Source organism: Diadema antillarum, unplaced genomic scaffold (assembly GCF_040938485.1).
Source record: "Diadema antillarum isolate AM-2024a unplaced genomic scaffold, OU_Dant_1.0 scf00000167, whole genome shotgun sequence".
Classification (NCBI taxonomy): domain Eukaryota; kingdom Metazoa; phylum Echinodermata; class Echinoidea; order Diadematoida; family Diadematidae; genus Diadema; species Diadema antillarum.
The window spans coordinates 2,439,402-2,463,491 of record NW_027271056.1 but is presented as its reverse complement, the minus strand read 5'-3'; the positions used below and the strand labels follow the sequence as shown (position 1 = coordinate 2,463,491).

At 39.6% G+C, this 24,090-nt stretch overlaps 1 protein-coding gene across 1 annotated transcript in view; it reads right to left on the bottom strand.

The window, feature by feature from the left end:
* Positions 1 to 7,348: 7,348 nt before the first annotated feature.
* LOC139722604 (uncharacterized) overlaps positions 7,349 to 24,090 on the bottom strand; it is a 39,299-nt gene continuing 22,557 nt past the window's right edge. The window contains exon 2 of the mRNA XM_071633906.1: positions 7,349 to 8,016. Coding sequence (XP_071490007.1) covers positions 7,349 to 8,016 — 668 coding nt within the window. The remainder of the gene's footprint in view (positions 8,017 to 24,090) is intronic.

The window sequence follows — 24,090 nt, the reverse complement described above, 5'->3', positions numbered from 1 at the left end:
TACCTAAGGAGAAGTGACTTCGATACCCCGTGAGGAGATCGGCGCAGGTTCAAGACTTATTATCTTATAGTCAATGTCTACAAAATAGACTGTGTCTAATGCCAGCTGAGTTGAGGTGTGTGCAGTTCGATGAGTGAAAAGTATTGGGTAAGATGGGACTTGTCCACTTTCAAGGATATTATATGACCCCATGGATAAATATTTTTTGTGCTATGCTTTATATAAATACGGTGTTTTATTGTTAATATTATTATTATTATTATTGTTATTATTATCATTATATTGTTGTTATTGTTATTGTTATTATCATTATTGTTATTATCATCATTATCATCGTTATCATATCATAATTATTATATTTATCGTTATTATTATTATCATTATTATTATCATAATTATTATAATTTTCATCATCTTCATTATCATCACCATCATTTTTACCAATTTACCATACCATTATTATGATGAACACATTTTCAATGGAAAAAACGACAACAGCAACATTTGCACCATACACACTGACTGAGAGGGGGGGGGGGAGATTGGTGGAGAGAGAGAGAGAGAGAGAGAGAGAGAGACGGGGAAACAGGCAAAGAAGCAGCATACGTCTGTCATTATACACTCTCCGGAGTAATCATTTACTAAAGCAAGGGCACCTGATCCGTTCGACTCTGCGAATATTGCATGGCTCATCGAAATGTCTGTTTTGACATTATTGTCACCAAAGATAGGAAAAATGGTAATTGAGTCTTACCCAACACAGAGGAAACAATTTTTTTCAGTGCTTATCAATTTCTGAATAACTTGTCATTTTGACAAAATCAGAATACATACTCTTTCATGATGACCGTATAATATAACATATAAAATCAAATCTAGTTCCGATTAAGCCCTCTAATCAAAAAAAAAAATGGTTTGACAAACTACTCGTTTGATATTTGCATTGTATTGGGGTGACTGAATAAATGTATCGTGATGATAGCGAGAAGTGATAATCGCGGTCGCACCGCGTGGGAGGATCTAGAACGCAAGTTAGACAGTGACGCACACGCTAGACCAAGCTGGTGGTGTGACCCGAGGGTCCTGCGGCTGCAACAATTTCTATAAAATGCGTCAACTAACTCAAACGTCGTGATGACGTAGGAATATGCCTCAAACGTTTCAACCGACGTAATTATCACATACAGAGGTCATAGGCCAAGGTACCTCTTGTCGGAACAGAGTTTGGAACCCAATTAGTGTTGAAACGACTGGCAAAAGAGAGAAAGAAAAAAACGAGCCAAGAGACTATCAGAGACACCGTCAGAATGGACAAACTATACAGCAAGACCTACCAAGTGCGATCTAGGCTCGCTCTGAGATGTTTTTTACCGTCCATTGAGAAATCTCTGGCTTGAAACCGTCCAGTGACAGTACAATGTACTAACTAGGCTACGAACGATGCATTGTATTATTATTTTGGGCGACCATCCCTTGGGGGCGCCCTTTCTTACGTCGAAAACGATCTACATGTATTTAGAAAATACAGAGTATAATCATATAAGTGTTGTTGTTGTTGTTGTTGTTGTTGTTGTTGTTGTTGTTGTTGTTGCTGTTGTTGTTGTTGTTGTTGTTGTTAAAGAAAATCCTAACTGTGACTGTCGATGATTAGACGCGGACCGATCTTGGACTGGTCTTCCTAGCCAGAAGATTTTTGATCGGCAACCTGTTGCCGACCTCCGGCGACATCAGCAAAATGAAGACAACCATTCAGTGACCTAATCCTTATATTCTCACAAATTTTGATAAACAACTTGCTGAAGAGATGGTCTATTACTTCGACATCGGCACTCGTGCTTGCTGAAAAGGATGTCCGTGGCAGATTCATGACTGTATGCATCGGTGAGCGGCTTTATACGGGTACGAAGGCTGCCCGAGCGTCATCATAGAACCAAGTCCTGTTATCCGACATTGCAGGGATGATATTTACGCCGTCCCTCTTCTTCCCTCCCCCCCCCCCCCTCTGAGCTTTGTGGCTTGTTGAAGTGCGTGTCATCTGCGATTGTGATACCGACAACGTGTTAAGCATGGCCCAATTTGAAGATGGATGAATTATTACACAGAGACTAGTCGCTGACAGGGGGAGAGCAAAAGGGAATATTAGAGTTACGACAGTCTTGCTTCTCGATTTAATACGCGCATGACGGTACAGTAGAAATAATATTTTCACAGCTAAGTGGATATGCAGTCTCACTTCTTTAATCGTACCGCTCAGTAGTCCCATTAGGTAGGCCTAAATGAAAGTGCTGACGTGTAAAATACACAGGTACAGCCCATGATAGCATAAGCAGTTTCATTACATTTTCAATACATCAGGCATGTGTTAATCAATAATGTTTTTTTTTTTCTAGTTTAGAACACTCCCGTGTAAAGCAATCAAATTAATAGAGATGATTTCCTTTCCCAATTACACTGTCTTCGACGCATCTAAAGAAATTAATCAATCAACAATCGCGGAAAAAAATAAGTAGAAGACAATTGCACAAAACACACTCCCATACACATTCAATATACATGTATATGTATTAAGTATTCTATCTATAATATTTCTCTACATGTATATATATATATATATATATATATATATATATATGCATATATTTATTTGTTTACTTATTCATCTATATGCACATTATGCATACAGTACAATGTACAAAATGTTTTGATTTATCTGTATAATAATTATGAATATGCATGTAGTACACTATTCATAGAAATGTTGAATAGTGAATAGCAATATCGTTCTTGTCTTATCACCCGTATTAGATAAATATCAGACTATTCCTACAAAATTGTATAATCTCTTTCACTATACTCCAACAAAACTCAAACCTGCTGTGATTTCTGTGATTTCGAGAATGTTATCTAAAAATGCATGTTGAACAGGTTTACAGTGAAAACTGTCTCATTCTAAGAGGCTTCTGGTTAGCGCGCCAAGCTATCAAGCTTCTCTAGAATTCTACGTATGTGGCTAAAATGTGCATGGTATAGTTTGAATTGATATACATCAGATCTGGCACGGTTTTGGCTAATCTAGGAAAAGGATTAGCTTGCCACTTCCATTGGAAATGAACGTGATAGAGAATCGCATTATTCCAGCCACCGATTAAATGATACGAATCATTGTCTGTACGGTGATAAAGTGGCCCTGATCTAGTTGAATAAATTCATGTAGATTTAATGCACATTCGTTCATTTGGAAAATCTATGTAATCCAAACATGTGTAATTGGCAGACGTGTGCACAGGCTATGACTTTGTTATAACTATGTATGTAAAATTAATTCTACAGAATCGAAAGAAGCATGTGAGCTAAACCGTCAAAGATATGGTAAAGAGACATGCATAAGTTTTTGAAGAACACCGTCTGCTTGGGATGAAACAAGATGTCACGGGTCTTCTGAGGGGGCATCGTGTCTACTAGAGCGCCATGCCTCTCGGGGACCCGTCGTCTGGAACAGGTTCGACTCGCGGAGTATATACCGAGCGACCGTGGAGCTTCTTCTCCGCCTGTCGCATTCTTTCACGCGACGCCGATTTCCGCCAACTGCTTTACCGTACGGTGACGTCTTGATTTAGGAGGGAAGGGATATTAGCCAGAGAAGAACAGGTAAATCAATTTGCGAGCTTGTCATTCCCGTCTGCGCGGCCGAGAGAGCGACGCTATACAGCTGAACTGCAGGGACTGGACTTCAGCATGTACAACGTGTGCACGGATTTGCTTGCTGAGTGATAACCTTTCAAACAGGATAACATGGAGGCGATAATCAGCACAGGAGACCACATAATATTATAGTATACAAATATATTTGCCCTGAGAGTTTCTGTTTAAAACTATGGACAGAGGTGACTACAAAATAGTACTATTGGAGGCACCGAGGCCAATAGTTTTAACCAGAAACTCGAAATTAGGCAGAGTATATTTGTTTAATATTTTGGATCATAGATTTTAACAGTGGAAGAAGGAAATGAGTGGAGAAGTCGTGTGATGGATGCGATGTTGTGGAGGGATGCTACAGTGACAGTAAGAAGCAGGGCGCCATGTCGCAATTGCTTCGTTAAATTTCACGAAGTGACTGTACGAAATAGCGCGCGATGTTACAATTCCTTTGTGATGTCACAATTGCTGTGTGACATAATTTCCCAAATAGTGTGCTATTTGGAAAATTTTGTCATAAAAAGTGACGTCATGTTCCAAATAGTATTCATGGAGTATCAAACATGGCAACATTTTCTAAAAGTCGAAAATACACAATAACCTTGTGAAACATGCACTTGCAATCAGTAGAGGACACTTTTGAGTCAAAATATAATAGCATTAAAAACGTGACCGTTTTGAGTGTGTGTGTGCGTGTGTGTGTGTGTGTGTGTGTGTGTGTGATTTGGGCTGGTTTTTCCGTTTGTTCACTCTTTCTTTTTCACTTTGTTTATACTTAGATAACACAGTGAATGACGATTTATTTTGGTTCAGAGTATGAACAAAAATTGCACTATTAGAGTATATTTTGGGTCGCTTTAATCTCATAATTACATCCTTATAGGTGCTTTGTAGTGTCTGTTTCTAATTGCAATCTTCATAATTGGCTTTGGATATGGCCCTGAATCTTTCTCTCCCTGCATATATGTGTTATATATATATATATATATATATATATATATATATATATATATATATAGATACATATATATATATATCTTTGTGTGTATGTGTTTATGTATGTGTATAGTATACACTATATATATGTACAACGTATATACATAAATATGTATATATATATATATATATATATATATATACATACATATATATGTATATATATACTAGTATACTCATTTATATCCCTAAGGTGTGTAGAGAGAAAATGTAGCTTGTCTTTATGTGTGTGTGTGTATGTTGAATTCACTCAACCTTGGGAATTGTGATATATTTATAAACAAGAACAAAAAAGAACCATGAAGAAGCTGAGTCGTACACAAGAAAAACGGCACCTTGTCAAACACCAAGATATTTCAAATAGCACCATCATCATTTTGATGTCAATTTTATTTTCTCTTCATCTTCCCTTCCCTTTATTATAGTGTGACTGCTCTCAGAAAACGCTGCTCTTAATTTACGCGATAAATTAATGATTCTATTTACAGTAATTAGAAACGACGCACACCACTAAGACACAGTCCGAATTCAGAGCAACAACAGATGGTGAACACATTGGCAACTACTCAAAGGGTCTCACCAGATATACTGAAACTTTCACTGCAACATGTATATATATTGAGTCCAAACTTATTCTTTTTTTTTCTGCTTCTAGTGATTTTTCCTAACTCCAATGAAACGTAAGGAAAGTTTGGAAACAGTAGGTATTAAAGTTTTGTTGATACCAAACAGTTTGCGCAGTGATTCTATTACTTTTATATTCCACCATTCCGAGTCCAACGAGGTATTGCATTTTCACCAGTTTATTGAAAATCATCAAAAACAGGTCTGATGATGTCTTGTTTGAAAATTCCATACAAGAATCGAGTTTGCAAACGCATTGATGCTGAATATCAAGATTTAGTGTTTGAGAAATCTCTATCATTTACGATATTTTTTTCTTTTTATTGTAGTTTTGATTAATATCCCGAATGTTGCTGACTAAAACGTGAACTGATTGCAACATACGCAGTCTTGTTATGCTAACGCTGAAGCAGCTTGATCTTAAAATAGCGATTTGGTCTTTGTCTTTCAGTTTTTGGTGTCTGGGAATTTTGAGTTTTTCTTCCTTTGTTCTTTATCGTCAACATTGATAGTTCATCATTCTGAGACAGTGTGCATACATGTAGAATGCCCACAATGTACTATTCCTTGCGATAAGAAATTGATTAGATTAATCTGATTTGACCAAATTTCTTATGAAACCATTCCCGTCGAATGACTGAAACAATGCTATTTCGTATCGTATTTTCAGTCTAATGATGTACAAAAGTTACAATACACACATTGGCTCAGATAACATAAGAAAGAGAGAGAGAGAGAGAGAGAGAGAGAAAGAAAGAAAGAGAGGGAGAGAGAGGGAGAGAGGGAGAGGGAAAGAGACAAAGATGAGGAGAAATATATATCATCTCTCTCAATATTCATTTATTGCACATTCAACTTCGGAGTCAGTTTTAATTGTCCAACTATCGTATAATATTTCCTGACATAGGAAAAAACGGCTCACTTGCACGTCAACTTTCTTTCATTAATTGAAAAAAGAATGTGATTCGACTTTTTTGTCACGTTTTTCATAGAAGTGACCTCAGCAAAACCTTGTGCTTCCCGTGCGACGTTATTGATCTCACATCTTTGGGGTTGTGTATGACATTTACATTTATTATCATAATAAGAATAATAATGTCTTCTTTACCCAGGGTAGCTTCTTCAGTGTTGCCACTGCTCTACCAGAGGGCCCTGCCATTATTATTACCCTGGTGTTGCCAGGTACCCATTTATACACCTGGGTCGAGAGGAACGTGGTGGGTAAAAACATCTTGTTCAAGGATGTCAGCACTGGGAATCGAACTCGGGTCCTCCGATCGGGAGTTGAGAGTCTTATCCACTATGCCACAGCGCCCCCATATTTCTACGTCTTGAAAACTCAAAACGAAGGTGTTCCCAAGATATGAAACAATTCAGAGCAGCCTGCAATCTCCCTTGGGTAGTGAGCGAGACAAAAGAAAAATGCTCGATTTGCTATTTATATTGATCTTCTGCTGCTTCCAGTGTCTTTTGAACGGTTGCGGGTCAGAAAATATTGCTTGAATGCTATTCTCATCTGATAATCTATCCACCATTTCTACTACAAGATATCATTTAGTGAAATTATGAAGTTAAAACTCAATTTGTAAAGTGTCGAAATATTCGTCACAGAACGCACGTCGATGAATGTACGGATATTAGCTATAAAGAATATACTCATAGCACAGGTATGTATGTATGTATGAAGCCCATGTGTGTGTGTGTGTGTGTGTGTGTGTGTGTGTGTGTGTGTGTGCTTCTTTTTGCCTCTGCTCTTGTAATTGGCATTTTTATGTTCGCCTGTTTAACGCATGCTCTCCACGGGGTAAGCACAGATTTCAGATGACGAATAAGCAATGTATGACAGTCGATACGACCTCATGGTTAACACTTAAATATCAGCTGCAACATAATTACGTGCAAGGGATGTCGTAAAGTCCTATAGAAACATGCCTTGGTACTGTATGCTTTGCAACCGAACAGTGGAGTTTTCAAACCTAATTTTTTCTTGTTCATTAGAAAGAAAATCACTGCAGTCTGACGGGTGTCTGCATTACGTAATGCTGTTGCGTAGAGCACCTATTCCCTCTGCCGAGCCGAGCGTGCCAGGTGAAGGACCATGAGACAAGAGATGGTGATGGTGTTGAGATCCTTGGCCCATGGGTTCTACCATTCTTGGTCGGCACTGCTCCTGCGACCGGACAGCGAAGCGATTCACATGCACTGGGATGGGGACAACAAGCTTGGAGTTGCCGTTCCCGCCTCCTCCGCTGCCGCCACCACCGCCTCCACCGCCATTTCCTCCACCACGATTACCGCCACCTAGGATGGACGAGTGGGTCTTCAGTCGCTTCCACTTAGCTCGCCGGTTCTGGAACCAGATCTTGACCTGCACCTCGCTGAGCTGAAGGAAGCGCGCAATGTGTGCGCGTTCGCTGAGCGTTAGGTACTTCTTGCTGATGAACTCCTTCTCGAGTGCTAGGAGTTGGTCGCTGGTGAAGGCCGTCCGACGTCGACGACTCTTGCTGCCTGCGTTCCCATTGGTACCACCGCCCAGAGTTTCGGCCCCACCAGCGCTGACACCATTTTCCTTGCCGATGAGCTCACCTGCAGACTTTCGGCCACCCTCGTCGGGTGACGAAGCCCCGCTGTCGTGAAGGATGTCGTCGTCGTTTTCGTCCAGACCTTCATGGCTGTCGCGACGGTCGCTGATACTTTTATCTGAAAAAGAGAAAATAAACATAATGTCTTCAATTAAAAATCAATTTCACTTTTGTTTAATGTATTTGATAATAAGAGAATACACAGGTCATGCATTACAAAAGTTTTCGCAATGAAAAAGACGTCAATTTCATCAAGTTTGTCTTGGCCAGTTTGCTCCAGTTTTAATGCTGGCAAGAATAACACTCGATTTGATCGACGTAGACATGTTAAAAAAGCATCGAGGATGGAAAAGGTCATCACTTGCATGGTCTCACATTGGTGCTCTTGTACACCTGACGGAAGATGAAGTACAGAAATCACTCTTTAATTGTCTCGTAAAATGAGGCCATTTGTCCCAATTATCCACACCTCGGTCACGATTGATCACGAGTTTATCAGATGTCACTCAAACACGTATTTTGAGGCATACTGTCAAACCTGTTTTCTTCCTTACGATCGAGTTGAATAGCTGGCAAGGCTGATAGATTTGCTAATTGTAAAATCGTAAAAACTATCAATAGTTTGTTTGTTGGTAACAATTTTCGAAGGTGTCACAAACATTACTGCGATCCATCACTTTGATCGCTTTGCATTCACGGCCACTCCAAACAAGGATCGTTGACGATACATCAAACCGAGCTTTCTAAACTGACCCTACTCGCCGGTGTCAACAGCTCTTCAATAGCTATCCTATTACCCGTGTCCTTCACCGTAGAAAGGAATTCAACCAAATAGTCCCTCTTTTCAAAGGGCACTGTAAACAAACGTCCTACTGTTTCAAAACCAGGCGACTAATGTGTTCATATCCAATGACGACAACGCGAAAACAGTAACATTGGCGTTGTCCCTTTTCCGAGCATGCACGTCACGCCAGCTCCTTATTTGCAAGTAAATTAAGCGTGTCTCATAAAACTTCGCGTCTCTCCCTAAAGCCAACGTTGCCCACAGAAGACAAAAATCATGGCAGTCATTGGTTCGGTTTGTGGAGTCCTGACAACATTATTCAAACCTTTGGCTATACGCACATCCCGTTTCTGAACAAAACTAAACTCAAATTAACAAAATTTCTTAATTTGAAGGAAACAATCAGTCTAAACTCCATCAGTCGATAACATTCTTTGTTCCACTTACTTTTGTGTACTCAATTTTGCTGTTGTGCCTTTAAGATTATTGCACACACCACACAAATTTTCTCAAAGAATTCCTTGTTACATATTCATATACAAGGAAAGACTAGGGTGATATTGATTGTACCGGCTAATGATAGCATAATACTGATGATAACAATGCTAATGATGATGATGATGATGATCTTGATTATGATGATGATGATGATAATAATAATAATAATAATAATAATAATGATAATAATAATAATAATAATAATAATAATAATAATAATAATAATAATAATTATAATAACATAATTATAATAAAATCTGAAAATAATGTGACAGCGTTACGATAACAATGGTGATACATGGTGCCATTAACACGAGGTTGGATGCTTCAAATACAAGCATAGTCACCAATGGTCACGATAAAGACTAGAAAGAGAGGAGAAAACGAACTTGCAGGAAATTGAAGTATGGCGAGTAAAATGGGCTTCAGAGTGGTCAGAAAAGCAATGTCTCTTGCACTCACTTTACCATGGATCTTAAGAGCAGACGACAAATGAAGGAGAGACAGAGAAAAGGGAACAAAATGTATGTGAGAGAGAGAGAGAGAGAGAGAGAGGAGAAGGCAATGTGGCATGGTATCGTTTTTAGTGAGGGTTAGACAGCGTAATATGACTGTGGTTATTGCCTCATTCGAGATTGCAGTGTCATTAGGATATGGCTTAATTCGACCTACAGGTGTAACCGGGTCGGTTGGCTTTGATGAAGCGATGATGAAGATGATGGTAACGACAGTGCCCAGAGAGAATCCATCTATTTCTCTACCCGAGTCTCCCCCTTTTATTCTCCACTCCGCTTGTATTTTCTCAGCATATCAGCAGAGATAATGCCCGAATTGGTGTTAGGGATACGATGAGATAAGTTACTCTTAATCTGTGCTATCGTACAACCTAAATCACGGGACTTAGAGATCTGGGGAGCGGCACACGATGCAAAGGGCAAAAGCCTTCGGCAAACCACGGTATACATAAAAGATTTTGCGACGAAAGAAACACATACTTAACCCTCTCATACCCCACTTACATTCGATGCTTAAGAGAGATATTCTGTACAGTTCTAATGGCAATCTAACGAGGTGGCAGAGGGACAGAACGTTCGAGGAAATCACAACAACAACAACGATCGAATGGTTTCAGGGATGTCGCCTTGGCAAACACGTGTTTTTACTCAGTACGATCCACCGACGTTAATACTTTCTTTTCCTCCTTGCGTTACATTAGTCGCAGCGGTAATGGACAAGACTAAGGGCGGATGGATATTTCAAATGAATGAATCGTTGAACAGGGCGAACCACTCGGTATGTTATTGATCCTTCAGTGATTGAGTCTCGATCATTACGGCCTACATTCTGCCAGAAGCATGTATAGAGAACCTAAGCTCAATCCTAGTCCTTACTTTCGCCACTTAATCAAACTCACATTTCCCTTTCTCCATAATCTGTCATCTATACCATAATAGAGTGCTCTTGGGAACGCTGCACCTCTATTTTTATGTCTGAATATTTATCTCTCTATGTATTAATATATATATATATATATATATATATATATATATATATATGTATGTATATATATATGTATATATATATATATATATATATATATATATATATGTATATATATATATATATATATATATACATACATATATATATATATATATATATATATATATATATACATATATTGTCTCCTCTTTCTAAGCACGCCTTCTATCGTAATTCCTCAGATTGGAAATCAATCTACGAGATTATGGTTAGGGACAAATCCAAAATTAGACTCGGATTTGTCCCTCATCTCGATCTAAGGAATTAAGAGAGTTCATATTTGTTTAAACTTTCAAATTTCAACTTTTCTCTCTATATTATTTCTCAAAATGAAATACGAAATAGATATACACTCCTGCTGAATTCATTATCAGGCTGACTATACGAGGCAACGATTACGAAGTAATTGTTAGACTGATTCTCTTCAAGAGTTATCATAAATAGAAATCGAATGCATGAACAGTCCCACTCACTTTTCCAATACGAGTAAAATATCTGCTGGAACAGTAACGTCTTTTCTGGTTACCAGGATGCACACACAAATACATACACAATAAACCAACGTAGAATTGGTTACATGATCTGACACACCCAAATTCAAGCTTTATTATATTTAAACGGTACAATTATCCTCCATGTTTCATTAATGGTCCCGATTATCGAGCATTCGTGATCTATGCTTCATAATTTTGATATAACAGTTTTGAAACTTAGCAGTGCAGTAACTGTCTGTACTCTCTTCATGCGCTCAGAGAATTATATATTTACACTTGAATTCCGAAAAACAAAATTGACCATGCATGTGTATGTCCTGGGTAACGATATCTAATACCTAAAGTACTGCAAGCTATTAAATGTGAAATCTATGTGGCTTGCAAATGCACCAAAAATTGCGTATATCTATTCATTTATTCATCTATTCAGTTATTTGTTTAGCTATTCATTCATATACTACATCTATGTGTATTTTGCCCTTAAATTCATTTGTTCAGTTAACTAAAAACACTGTAAAGTAAACTCAAGTTTCGAAGGACTTTTAATGTCTAAGAAGTTTAAATCTTTTCCTTTCCCTAGGGCGGATGGGAAACATCTTTAGAGCTCATTGTAACTTATAATATAATCTAACCATAACAGTTTGTTGCTTTACCACAAAAGGCATGAAATACTTTATTTCCTGGTTTACTTTATGGTATATCTTAGCAACAGAAGGACGAAATGTGAGTAAACATAAGCATAACTCGTATAATATCTTTGCAATTTTAGGTTATCCTCAGAAAGATTGGGACAGACCCAACTTCAAATATGAGTTAGTAGGATGCGGTGGTTAGGCCTGCTTAATAGTAACGATAGGGGGAACTCTTTTTCACTCTTCTTTCTCTCCACGAAAGACTCTCCTTTCCCCCTTCCTCCACCCCTTTCTCGGTCTGTTCATGTCCTTGCACTAGAAGTAGCTGCAACTCAGTGTTAGTGCGACAAGGTGCTCGAATCCCAATCAAGACTCTAATCCGTTCGTATCTCCATTTCATCCTAAACAGATGCTGAAATAGATATTCCGTTGGAAATTAAAATGTAGCTCAGCGAGAGATGGAGCGGGAGAGAGAGACCATCATACAGAGAGGGAGAGAGGGAGCGAGTAAGGGAAGGTGAGGATACGAAATTTTTGCAGAGCAAAAAGAAAAGACACAAATCTTTAAGGAAGCAAAATGGGAGTATTTCGTTACGAAATCCCCACGATGGGGATATGGAAGGTAGCCTTTATTCACAGCTAGAGGCTTTGGATACGTATACAGTTCAAAATACGCGGTCTGATAGACCTGGATGGTCCACTGCCGAGGCGCCCCCCTTCTCTCTTCCTTACCCCTATCGCTCGCCGCCTCTTACAAACCCCCGAACCGCCGCGGTGGTATTTTCACAAGCCGGTTGCTTGAGGGGGCTGGAATCTCGAGAATCTTTATCGGCAGGGGCGACTGTATCAGTAGTAGGGGGCAGAAAACTGGGCCCTTTGTTGGCTGGGGTATCACTGGCGCTCACAATACCCCGTCCAAACAAGAACAACAAAGGCGGCGGGGGCGAATGCCGACACCCCGGGGATCTGCAACACACGATATCAGCGCGCATGTGCGTGCAAGCATGATGCCAAGGCTTGTGAGCATGTGAGAGCAAAGACAGAGAGGGAAAGGGGGGTGGGGGAGAGGAGATGGGAGAGAGAGTAGATTGCACATTCGGAAAACGAAATGGTAGCATTGAGAACAATTATATGCCATGGTACACGTGTTACAATATAATGTGATTTTAATTCTTCTTTCATGCGTCCGTAAGTATGATTGTTATACCATCGTCTATAAATACCCTTGTGACGTCATGAATGATGAAATGGGTTTCGGATATACCCAAAAAGTGGTATTTTCTACTTCCAAGTCAACCTTCACTCCTGATCATTAAAAAAAGATATAGCGTCCACCTCTTGCTCCTAGAGTGCAGAAATTTGATGAGCAAAATCTTGACTTGTTGAGATTGAAATATTACACTTTAAACCAAAAACCGTGTGGGAAGAGCAAACGTGTATTTGTTTTGTTTTTGTTTTTTTACTGATGGAAACTACTTTAAGAAGATACACAACAGACATTTAATAAATGTATCTGCGTTGCAAAAATATTCTGACAGTATTCTAAACTAGTTTACATCGAGAGATTTATCTTTCTGGAACTGTAGCATATTTTCAAAGAACCGTGATTACTGTTTTGATCTTCCCCCTTTTACCTTTAATCGTCGCATCAAGCAATGACCCTCTATCTGAAAGAGAGAAAGAAGCAGATAAAATAAACTAGGAAAAATCCTCCAACGTATATTTCCTTTTTTTTAATATGGATATACTAAATGCCTTACCGTTAAAGTGACGCATGAAAGGTTATATTTGCGTGTTTACAGGCGTATTATATATCTTGCTAAATTCATACAACCGTGATTTTTTCCCCCTCAATATACCGTCGATGGAAGGAAAATGAGATGATATGAGATCGTCTCTAATTTACCATGTTTACTCAGGTTGGCGGACAGTGCAGCAACTCTTTTAAAAGCTTTGGATTTGGTTCATGTCATCTGAGAGGCTTAGTAAGAGTGGACCTTCGCACAAAGCTTGAGGCCGAAGAAGCGCTACCAAGCGACAAAGGAATGAAGGAAAATATGAAAAAAAAATATCCTGGTAAAGCTGTAAGGATCTGCAAGGGGAGGGGGGTTAGAGGCTTATTTGAATCAACCAATGATACAACCCTCACTCTTCTCCAGATTATTATTATCATTATCAGATGCTGCATCCAGAAATCCTCATCGTCATCATCGTTGCTTTGAAAGGAAATATCCTCATCCTCATCCTCCTCCTTCTCCTCTACCTTGGTGTCATCATCAAGAACATCATTATACCATCATCATCGTCATCATTCATGATCTTATTCGTGGTTTTTCTATGGATTTTCGATGCCGTCTGTGCTTTTGCAATATTATTCTTCATCATCCCAGTTTTAAGAATGAATATGGTGTGTGTGTGTGTGTGTGTGTGTGTGTGTGTGTGTGTGTGTGTGTGTGTGTGTGTGTGTGTATGTGTGTGTGTGTGTGTGCGTGCGTGTACGTGTGCGTGCGTGTACGTGTGCGTGTGTGTGTGTGAGAGAGAGGGGGGCAACATCCATTCGCTGTCGTGAATGATCGACCGTGTCTTTGGAAACATTGTGTGTGTGTGTTTATATTTATTGTATAACATCTTAACGAGGTATTCAGTAAGGGGGTTTTATTTGACGTCTGTTGTTGAGGGCTTTTTTTTTTTTTAGTTGGTTATTTTGGTACTGTTTGGGAAAATCAAGAAGTGGTATAAACTAGGGTGGCAAGGCGGCATTTTCCAATCGTTTTCATTTGGATTGCTTTGGATTTTATTTTGCGTGCATCTGACAAGCTGGATTTTGGAGCAGAAATAAAGTTAGCGACCAAGAAAGAGAAAGAAGAGAGGGAAAAAGTAACGAGAAGAGAGAGAGAGAGGGAAAGAAGCTGAAAAGATCGATTTATATTTCCATGCCAGGAATTTATAGAATGACGGAATCCATTCTGTGGTTGATATACCATACATTTCCGCTATTGATTTTGGTTTCCCGTTAAGAATTGATTGCAAAAAGAGTATTGGCGGAACAAACGGTTACTTAACAGGAGAGTGAATATTCCGGGTTCATTGCCTTATGTTATCAATTCCTTTATTTCTATAAATGATTTGTGCAGTGTGCAGTCGGCCGGGGAGGGTCAATTACTTTGTTTAATATTCGTAATTCGTCACTTTCATTCATCACTGCTGGGTGTTTTTTTTTTTTTTTTTTTTTTTTTTTTTTTTTTTTTGGGGGGGGGGGGTTCCTCAGCCCCAAATCACTAGGAGAGTTCTATACGAACACCAATTAAGATATTGGCAGAACGGAGTTTCAAACCGTTTGTCCTTAGGTAAAGTCCACAGTCTCAAACTGTATACAGGTTCAACTATACCGTACTTGATTGTAGCCTGGTTCAGTACACAATTATTATCATACCATGATATACGGACACATTATCTTCTCCTATATAGTTTAAAGGGATTAAATACTCGCGGTTGAGATGTGTTTAGGTTTTCAACGTGTTTCTTTTTAATGATATTTTGAGATAACGAGAAACCTCTTATGAAATATGAAAGAACATGTAATTTTATGAGGAATTCAAAGTTTATTTAATGAAAATTTGTTTTGTAATGGCTGAGATATCCAAACAAAGCGATCACAATAAAAGGTGGAACCCACCTTTTATTAGGGTCACTTTGTTTCACTTTGTTTTTGGACACCTCAGCCATTTCAAAACCGATTTTCGTCGAATAAACTTTGAATTACTCTTAGAATTGTATGCTCTTTAACATTTGATAAAGTGGTTTCTACGTAGTATCTCGCAAAAATGTAAAAGCTGAATCTTCATCTTAACCAATACTATACAATCCCTTTAAGAGCGCTGTGGTTCAGGCTCAAGAACACAGAAAAGTGAGAGCCTCAGTTCGCATCCCGCGCGGTGTATTCACACTAATCCTGGACAAGGGGGTGTAACAACAAAGCCACTCTTGACGCAGATGTGAAAATAGGTCCCTTGCACTGCTTGGTTAGAAGTGATAGCAGAGTCCTCTTTTATTTAAGATACCTACTATCTTTGGAACATACTCGCGGGAAGAGTCGTATTGTATTCTTAATGATGATGATTATGATAGTCATCTACTGTTATTTTATGATCATTAGTCAACTATTACTTTCGCTTTTAATATCAGATTTATTATAAAGCGAGGATCACATCTTCTCTTCTTGGTAATAAAGATCCCGATTGGTGAAATTGGAGAGCGGCTGACGTAAAGGACAAAAGGAGGAGGAGGTGGAGGAGATGAAGGGGTATACAAAGAAGAAAGAAAAAGGACAAGTGGAAACACGAAGTAGAGTAATTTACTGCAGGCAAACATGGTAGAAATAGTCGCCAGCAGAAATTTGTCTTACAAAGTAGGGAAATTCAAATTGCACCAACCCAGAGATGCGTTTTGACCAAATTGCCAGCCGGTGAGCCGGGCTTGTTTTTTTTTTTTTTTTTTAAGCCAACACAAGAATAAAATATAGGTTTTTAATTGCAAGAGCTTTAAGAGAACGAAGACAAAAGAAAACATCAGCTACCGTGGCGACAACGGACTAGATAATCACCAGTAGCAATCCTATAATGCGCATCCAATTTACCTCGCCTTAGCTAAGTTCTCTGCCCACACTCAGGTAGATTACTTACAGAATAGGGAAATAGGTCCTACACAAAACAAGGTGGCATCGCGCAAAATACATCACAAAAAACTGACCCTACGGTCTGAAACGGATTATGCCATATTCAACTGCTGTATTCGGGTAAACCAAGCTGGTTCTCCAATTTGTGGATTATCCTTTCCTGTTAGAGAATTTAAGTCCTCTCAGATTCCCTCGCAAATTCTCAAGCACTAATTCATTGGTTTAGCAGGGTCTTTTTTTTTCAGCATAACGGCTCATCAGATGTAATTGACTCAGGTAATGATGGTCAGAGCAAAAAAACAAATCACAACTTAAATAACTTTACCTACAAAACCAAAACGTAAAAAGAAAACCACGCATACCGAGTACATTAAAGTTTTGCAAACAAATCAAAATAAACAATCCCTGCTGCGATTTGAATATACACGTGTACAGACAGCGCCGTGATGTTATGCCTCATTGGGTGGCGGGATTGCCGTCTACGACTGTTTCCCCGCATACCACGACCGATCATTAATCGCGAAACTCGGCACTAATTCACGGGGAGTTACCTCAATAGATCTAGCAGAGGGACCAGTAAAAGCATCATCGTTAGCGTCAGCAATTAGCTGGATATATAACCCTGCTAATGAGGCGCGCCGAAGATGCACGCGCATTACAGCAGATAGCTTTCGCAGCTCCGAACCTCGGTCGTCTGCGCGGAACGGAAGAATAGTGATGTAGCAGAACAAACCGCGAAGTGCTCGCAAAATATCATCATGTGCCATAGCACGTATGACATATGAGTATACGACATCAACGAAGGCTTCTAGCCTCTACGGTAGATGTGAACTTTAATCACTTTCTCCTCTTCACTCGCACAATTAGAAGTCAAGAATGCCGAACATGCCAATGTAAATCTATTAGGGATTTTACTACTAGCTTGTTGACCACATGGAAACGGTCAGTTGATTCTTTAAAGGCAGTGTTGGTGTGGGGATGTGTGTATGTGTGTGCATGTTGTGTGTGTGTGTGTGTGTGTGTGTGTGTGTGTGTGTGTGTGTGTGTGTGTGTGTGTGTGTGTGTGTGTATGTATGTGTTGTATGTGTGCGTGGGTACGTTTGTTAGCAACCGATCCTTCCTGACTAACCCCTCATAATCGTGGCATTTACCAGGCAAATTTAATTACACTCGCGGTGTTGCATGTCATGCGCAAAGTTTAATGTCGTCACAGAAGAAAGGAAAATTATTCCGACTAGTGCAGCAAATCAATATTTGGATGCATCGGCCAAACGTGTGTAGAGGCGAGAAGCTTGCATTTACTTGAAAATACGTCCTAATATAGTTGTCTAGCTTTGCGAACAAAGAGTTCACGTCACGATAAAGAGACGTGGGGGGGGGGAGCACAAGTGGTGTGGTACAAACCTGCGATCAGAAAACATTCTACGCTGGGTAGGAAAATGTAGACAAGTTTGTCGATGCTTTTAGCCTCTCCCTTTTCGACTAGTGAGTGTAATTTCTCCAGATCTTCTTTGCCCTTCTTTCAGTCCCTTACCTCATGGAATGAGTGTCTCATACATGGTGTTTTAAGCCTAATTGCTAGCGATCGTTGTAATGAATTAATTGGGGCGGTCTCTCTCCGTCGAAGGCGCTAATTGCAAACACGACAGACTGAGACAGAGAAAATGGCTGTGCTATGCCGGAGAAGGAAGACGGAAAGAGTAAGAGACTTAGAGAGAGAGAAAGGGAGAGAGACCGAGAGAGGAAGGGAGAAAAAATAAGACTAATGGTTGTGCCAAAAGTTTAGTGTAATGGGTTTAAGAAGGTATCGGGGACGCACATGACAGCGAGTGTTCTAAAACATGGCATGATTATTCTCGATATTTGTAAAACCACTGCCTCAATTCTTGATCTAATTAGCGAGATTACGTAGAGGGGTAGAATCGTAATCTAATCAATATGAATCGACAAAATTAGATTACGTGATGCGAAACACTTATCTTGTCGGATACACACGTACTGAAAGGTGTCTTGTTGCCTTCCGTCTCCTGGAAGACCTCAGCCTGTATATCATCAGACAAGTTTCTTCGAACACTTCATAGAATCTTAGAGAAAACGTCGCAGATTACAATGGAGTGATCCTCCACATTGTTCTGACATGTCAAATGCCATGGTAGCATATTTTCAAACATATCTATTCTCATGTTTATCCTTAATGGCCAATTACATGAGACGAGTCAAACCTATCGGAGAGAACAATCGATGTACCTGTCAATAAACACTTTTCAAACTTTTAATTAGGCAAATATTGACATTATGTTTATCTTATTAACCCTACATAAGCAGTACGTGCGTGGAACACTTAGGAAGCATATGTCAGATGTGTGCAAAAGTTGCATTTTCCTTGATAGCTCGCTTGATATGACCAATCATTGTATGTGCCAATCTTAGCTTGCTGTTTGTTTTTGTTTTTTAATTGGCAAGGATTTTGCAATATTTTAGCCCGATCCCTAGGTAATATGCGACATTTTCATGATCAATTACCTGGTGTTGACAACGACATTTAACTTGCAGTCATTTGAATTTTCAAGAGGTTGGTGTTGAAATTTTTTTTTTCATAATTTCACTACCATTATTTTCATTCATCGTCAATCATATTTATCTTATAAAACCGCTCAATAACATTGGACATCTGATATCTAAAATCCTACTTTTTTGCCTGCATACGAGATATCTGGTCGTCATGTTATACCCAACCATTAATGATAAAACACACAATAAACGAAAAATGTAGAGATTATATATATATATATATATATATATATATATATATATATTCAACGTTTTTAGACAATAGTCCAAGAAGGTTGAATTTTGCCACGCTGATGCACTCCTCAAGAAATTTATGAAAACGAATTATTCAATGATATTCGTATAAATAGCTTACTCACACACCTTTGCAATATCGGGGTTCTTATTCCATTATTTTTGTCCTCTAGAGGATTCATCAAAGTGCAAGCTATCAGTGATAACTTTCAGCGCTGTGGGGAGACTGGAGTAAGCGAGAAACACCTTTGAGTATAAAATGAGTGAGCGACGGGATTTAGACACCATTTCCAAACGAGAGGGTAATGCGAATCAATAACAACACCTTTTATGAAGAAGGGAATTTGTTCATCAGTCTTTAGACATCGAGACCGTGGTAAATCGGCCTGGTAGAAATCGCCCCAAGAATCGCCCCAGGCCTTTGGGCAAACCGACGACGAGTACCTCGTTGCATGATGTGAGATGGTGACCGTCGCAAGCTTGGGTAGCCTTCAAACCCAGACCCTGAGATATTTCGCTTCAAACTCAAACAATAATGATTGCAATAATGTTGAAGAACATTGTGATTGGAACAACTGTAGTTATGAAAACATTAGAAACACTTAAACTAGTTATATCATGTTACTATAGACTAGAAGTGCAAAGGAGTTCAAAAGCTTTATTCTGAAGAACTGATCTCTGTTGTCGTACTCTTGAAGACTAAACGTAAAATAAACATGTGTTATTACACCAGCTGTATACATTCTACTTCATCTTCTGCAACTTTTAGATAAAACTTAGTATGACTGTTGATTCGAACGCAAATGGGCGCCAAGGAAAGACAAAGAATTGCTTAATGTAAATGTCTAAGCCCATAAGACAAACAAACTGGGTATTTCTTATGACTACACGAGAGCGCGATCAGCTTATTCCAGCACTCACGGCATATACGTCGAAACGCCTGGAGACAGGCTACTTGACAAGATGGCCGCCGACATGTCACGACGTTTGGCCGCGTAATATTATGGAGCAATTATCGATCTGTAAGGCGAGTACCTTATAGATTCATGCGTATCCCTTTCCTTCCATCTCTCTTCCCCTCACCCTCTCTCTCCCTGTTATCATTCCTCTCTCTCTCTCCTCTCTCTCCTCCCTCTCTCTCTCCTCCATCGAAGTATATCACCATCGCTTGTCTCGTTATACCTCTCGGCTCCATCGACTCCATCCCTGAAGGGAAATATGATAACCTGGTTGTCAGATTATTTTGCGCTCGATCGTCTGGGCCCAAACACATTGTGAATGGCGGGTGATGTTATAGACACGCGAGTTTCACCAACTATGGACGAACGGATGACAGGCTTCATGCTAGAGCTACCATATACGGTATCGATCAAAAATAGTTTGCTCAGTCGTGTCAGTTGGTCATTCATAACCATCCATCCTGCATCGACAAAGGTGAGAAGTAAGTGTAGATGAGAAACTTTTGAATAGTTTGTGTCTTGAGAGTAGAGTGATCTCGTGAAGACTGTCAGACGCTCTCAAGAGTAGAGAAACAGTCGGTAACAATAACAACGTCTCAACAAGGACAGACTGCAGATTCTTAAATGATCGTAAATTCAACATCTTACTACGAAAAATGCATGTGAACGACAATATTCCTAATCGGTACTCCCTAAGCTGTTCTCTGGCGGCATCAACCTTGCTATACTTAAAGTTCGGTATAGTAAGAGGCACCGGGGCCGTTTCTACACTGGGGCAGACGACGTTAAAAAAGTAGCTCAGTGGATCCAAATCGGATCACCCGGCGGCGCGCTCGGGGAAAAGAGACCAAGAATGGCCGATGAAACGCACAATGCAGCCACAGACCGGCTCCCTTGTGATAAAACGGATTACATCGGGTGTTTCCACGGGCTATTCTGCCGTCAAAACACTGCCGTTGAAGAAAAGAAGGAACGAATTAAGCGGATACAGAAGAAAATTTAACTGCCCTTCAAGAAATACACACAGGGAATGAGAGAGAGAGATGAAGGAAGGAAAAAGAGAGCAAAAGCAGGAAAATTCCGTATTATTCAGACAGGTATAATCCGACTCTTTTGTCGGCAGTGAACGATCTCCAAATATTTGATGAATAGGGAAGTGGATCGGTTTCATGCACATCCACTCTTCATAAAATCAATATTGATGCTGCCAACAGCCAAAAAATAATGTTCATGTTGATCCACACTGTGGCCAGATCACAGATGCCGGCAAGGATGACGACTTACGCAAGAAGAAAGGTCACAGTCTATCTCCCATTTTCGCTAAATTTTGTTCTTTCCCTTCTTTCTTTCCTTTGTATATTTATAGTTTGCCTCTTCTCAGACTGTTTTCGAAGCAACAGCTCTGCCTGGAAATCCGATAGCCGCAAACATTAGCATTTCCTCGAGATTGGTTTTCGATTTTGTGTGACGAACTCACTACTCCTGAAGATTTAGATATCGCGCTCTTCAGCATTCAACTCTCACGACCCCTCCCCCTCTCTCTCTTCCTGAGTCTCTCTCCCTTTCTTTCTCTCTCTTTCTTCTTTCTCTCTTTCTTTCTCTCCCTCTCTTTCTCGATCTATCTCTTTCTTTCTCTCTCTCTCTGTCTCATTTACACTTAGTCTCATATAACCTTTGTCTCCTTTTCTCATGTTCTTTCTCCCCTGCACACCAGTCATTGTTCTTACTTGATATGTTTATGATGTCTGGCTTGGTGCGTGCTTCCATCCCCGTATCCTTACTTTTGGCCTAACTAGAATACGGATATGGATAATCATCAACAGAAAGAAAAAAAAAATTGCCTGCTCCGATTTAGATTTGGTCGTGATAAGTGTGTTATTTATCTTTACCTGCAAGGCAGGAATCGGATCTCCAAATTGTTGGAGAAAAAAAAATTACAAGGAAGAAATTTCTTAATTTCCATGGGTTTTGAGGTCTTGGAATGGAACATGTTCCATTGACTGAGACATTTACTGCAAAACAAACCTGACTATCCATCAAGAATCTAATTGCCGTCTAATTTTCATGTAACATTGTTATTGACAAGAAAAGTGTTCAGAACTTCAGGTCACACGTCTTTGGTGTCATTTTATATTCTTCGAGTCTTACAAACGTTAAGCCATTTCACCTGCCTCCGTGTTGCAGGGGAGACAATGACGTGGACAACCATATTATGTCTGCTTAACCTAGATTTGGATGTCACCAATAGACAAGTCACTATAATAGTGATTATAGCACCTTAAAAGTGCTGATTAAGGCGTTGTATAGTTGTACTGATAAAACTGTACATAAACATAAAGCTAACAAAATGAATATCACTAGAGTACGCCTCGTTGTATATTGGCGTGCAATGTACAGATATTTTGTTGTTGTTGTGCAAATATCAACGGGTTTAATGTTACATTATTGTTATGCTTTTGTCAGTCTTGATTAAATATTGTAGTTCCTTTGCTGTACTTATCATAGTACGTTACAAAGAAAAAGCTGAAATGGTTTCAAAATAGACTCAGACTGACTCCCTTAGTACTTGTCTTGTACTTAAGAGTATGGTTTACGTCAGAGAAACAATTTTTGTTCAGTTCAGTATTTTTCAACTTGATCAAAAAAGAAAGATTAAAAAAAAAAACTAGATCAAAGGAGTCTCGATAGTTCCTGTCAGACGGCGAGGGGTGAAAACTTTGACTTCGATGTCAACTTTGTGTGTGTGTGTTTTCCAGGACGATGCCAACTATCCGTCGGCCCCGGGATGTCGGGGTGCAAGGGAAATAAGTACTGGTTCACCGGCTGCTCGGCGCTTACCACGATCGCAGAGGGTTCGATCTGTCGCCTCGATTTATCGATGGGTGAGAAAGGACCGAACCAGAGTTCATTAAGCCTGTCGCTGACGATTCATTTATTCCGTCATGAGAATGGAAGATGTTGTCGAGTATTTTTTCTCTCTCTCTCCTCAAGGTGTCAAGTACTGATCTGAGAAGACTACGCCGAAAAATGTTTATACACACCCCACCCTCCACACACACATGTGCGATTTATACTAGACCAAGGAGCTTCAACTTCCTTGACTATTGAGTGAAAACATGACGAAGTACTTGCACAAAGCGATACAAATTCCAAACACACAATCATGCACACAGAGACAAATCTAAAAAGCGGGAAAAGAAATTTAACACATATTATATCATAAAAAGAGGCAAAGAAATGAAAAAAAAAATGAGAGCGCAGAGAGATAAAGAGAGAGAAGGGAGGGGAAAGAGAGACGGATAGACACACGTATACACCCAAACTCTTACCTGACGAAATGTTCTCACATGTAGAAATATTAGTAATACTCACACCAGGCTCGCAGACACAAACAAACAAACAAACAACTCACGTTACGCACACACGCTCTCTCATCGGGCTTGCCGACAAGATGTCGGAATCTAGTGGAAGGAAAAAAGACGGTGTCTTCTTTCGTGTGTCTATGGCACGCAAATTTTAATAAATATTCCACATGGTTGGCATTTTTAATGATGACAGATCACCTGATAGGCTCCTAACGACTCTCATATTAGAAGGTGATTACGGCCTCACTAGACTGAGAACGATTTAGAGGAAAATTTGTCGCGCGCGAGTTGAGGATATAATTACGTTCTGATGCAATTACGACGATGGTTCATGCACGAAATGCATACGCCATAAACCCGTGTACATGCCACAAGAATGCCCATGCCGCTTCCTTCATAATTTTTTAAGGAGCTATTAAGCGTAGAGGGGAAAAAACA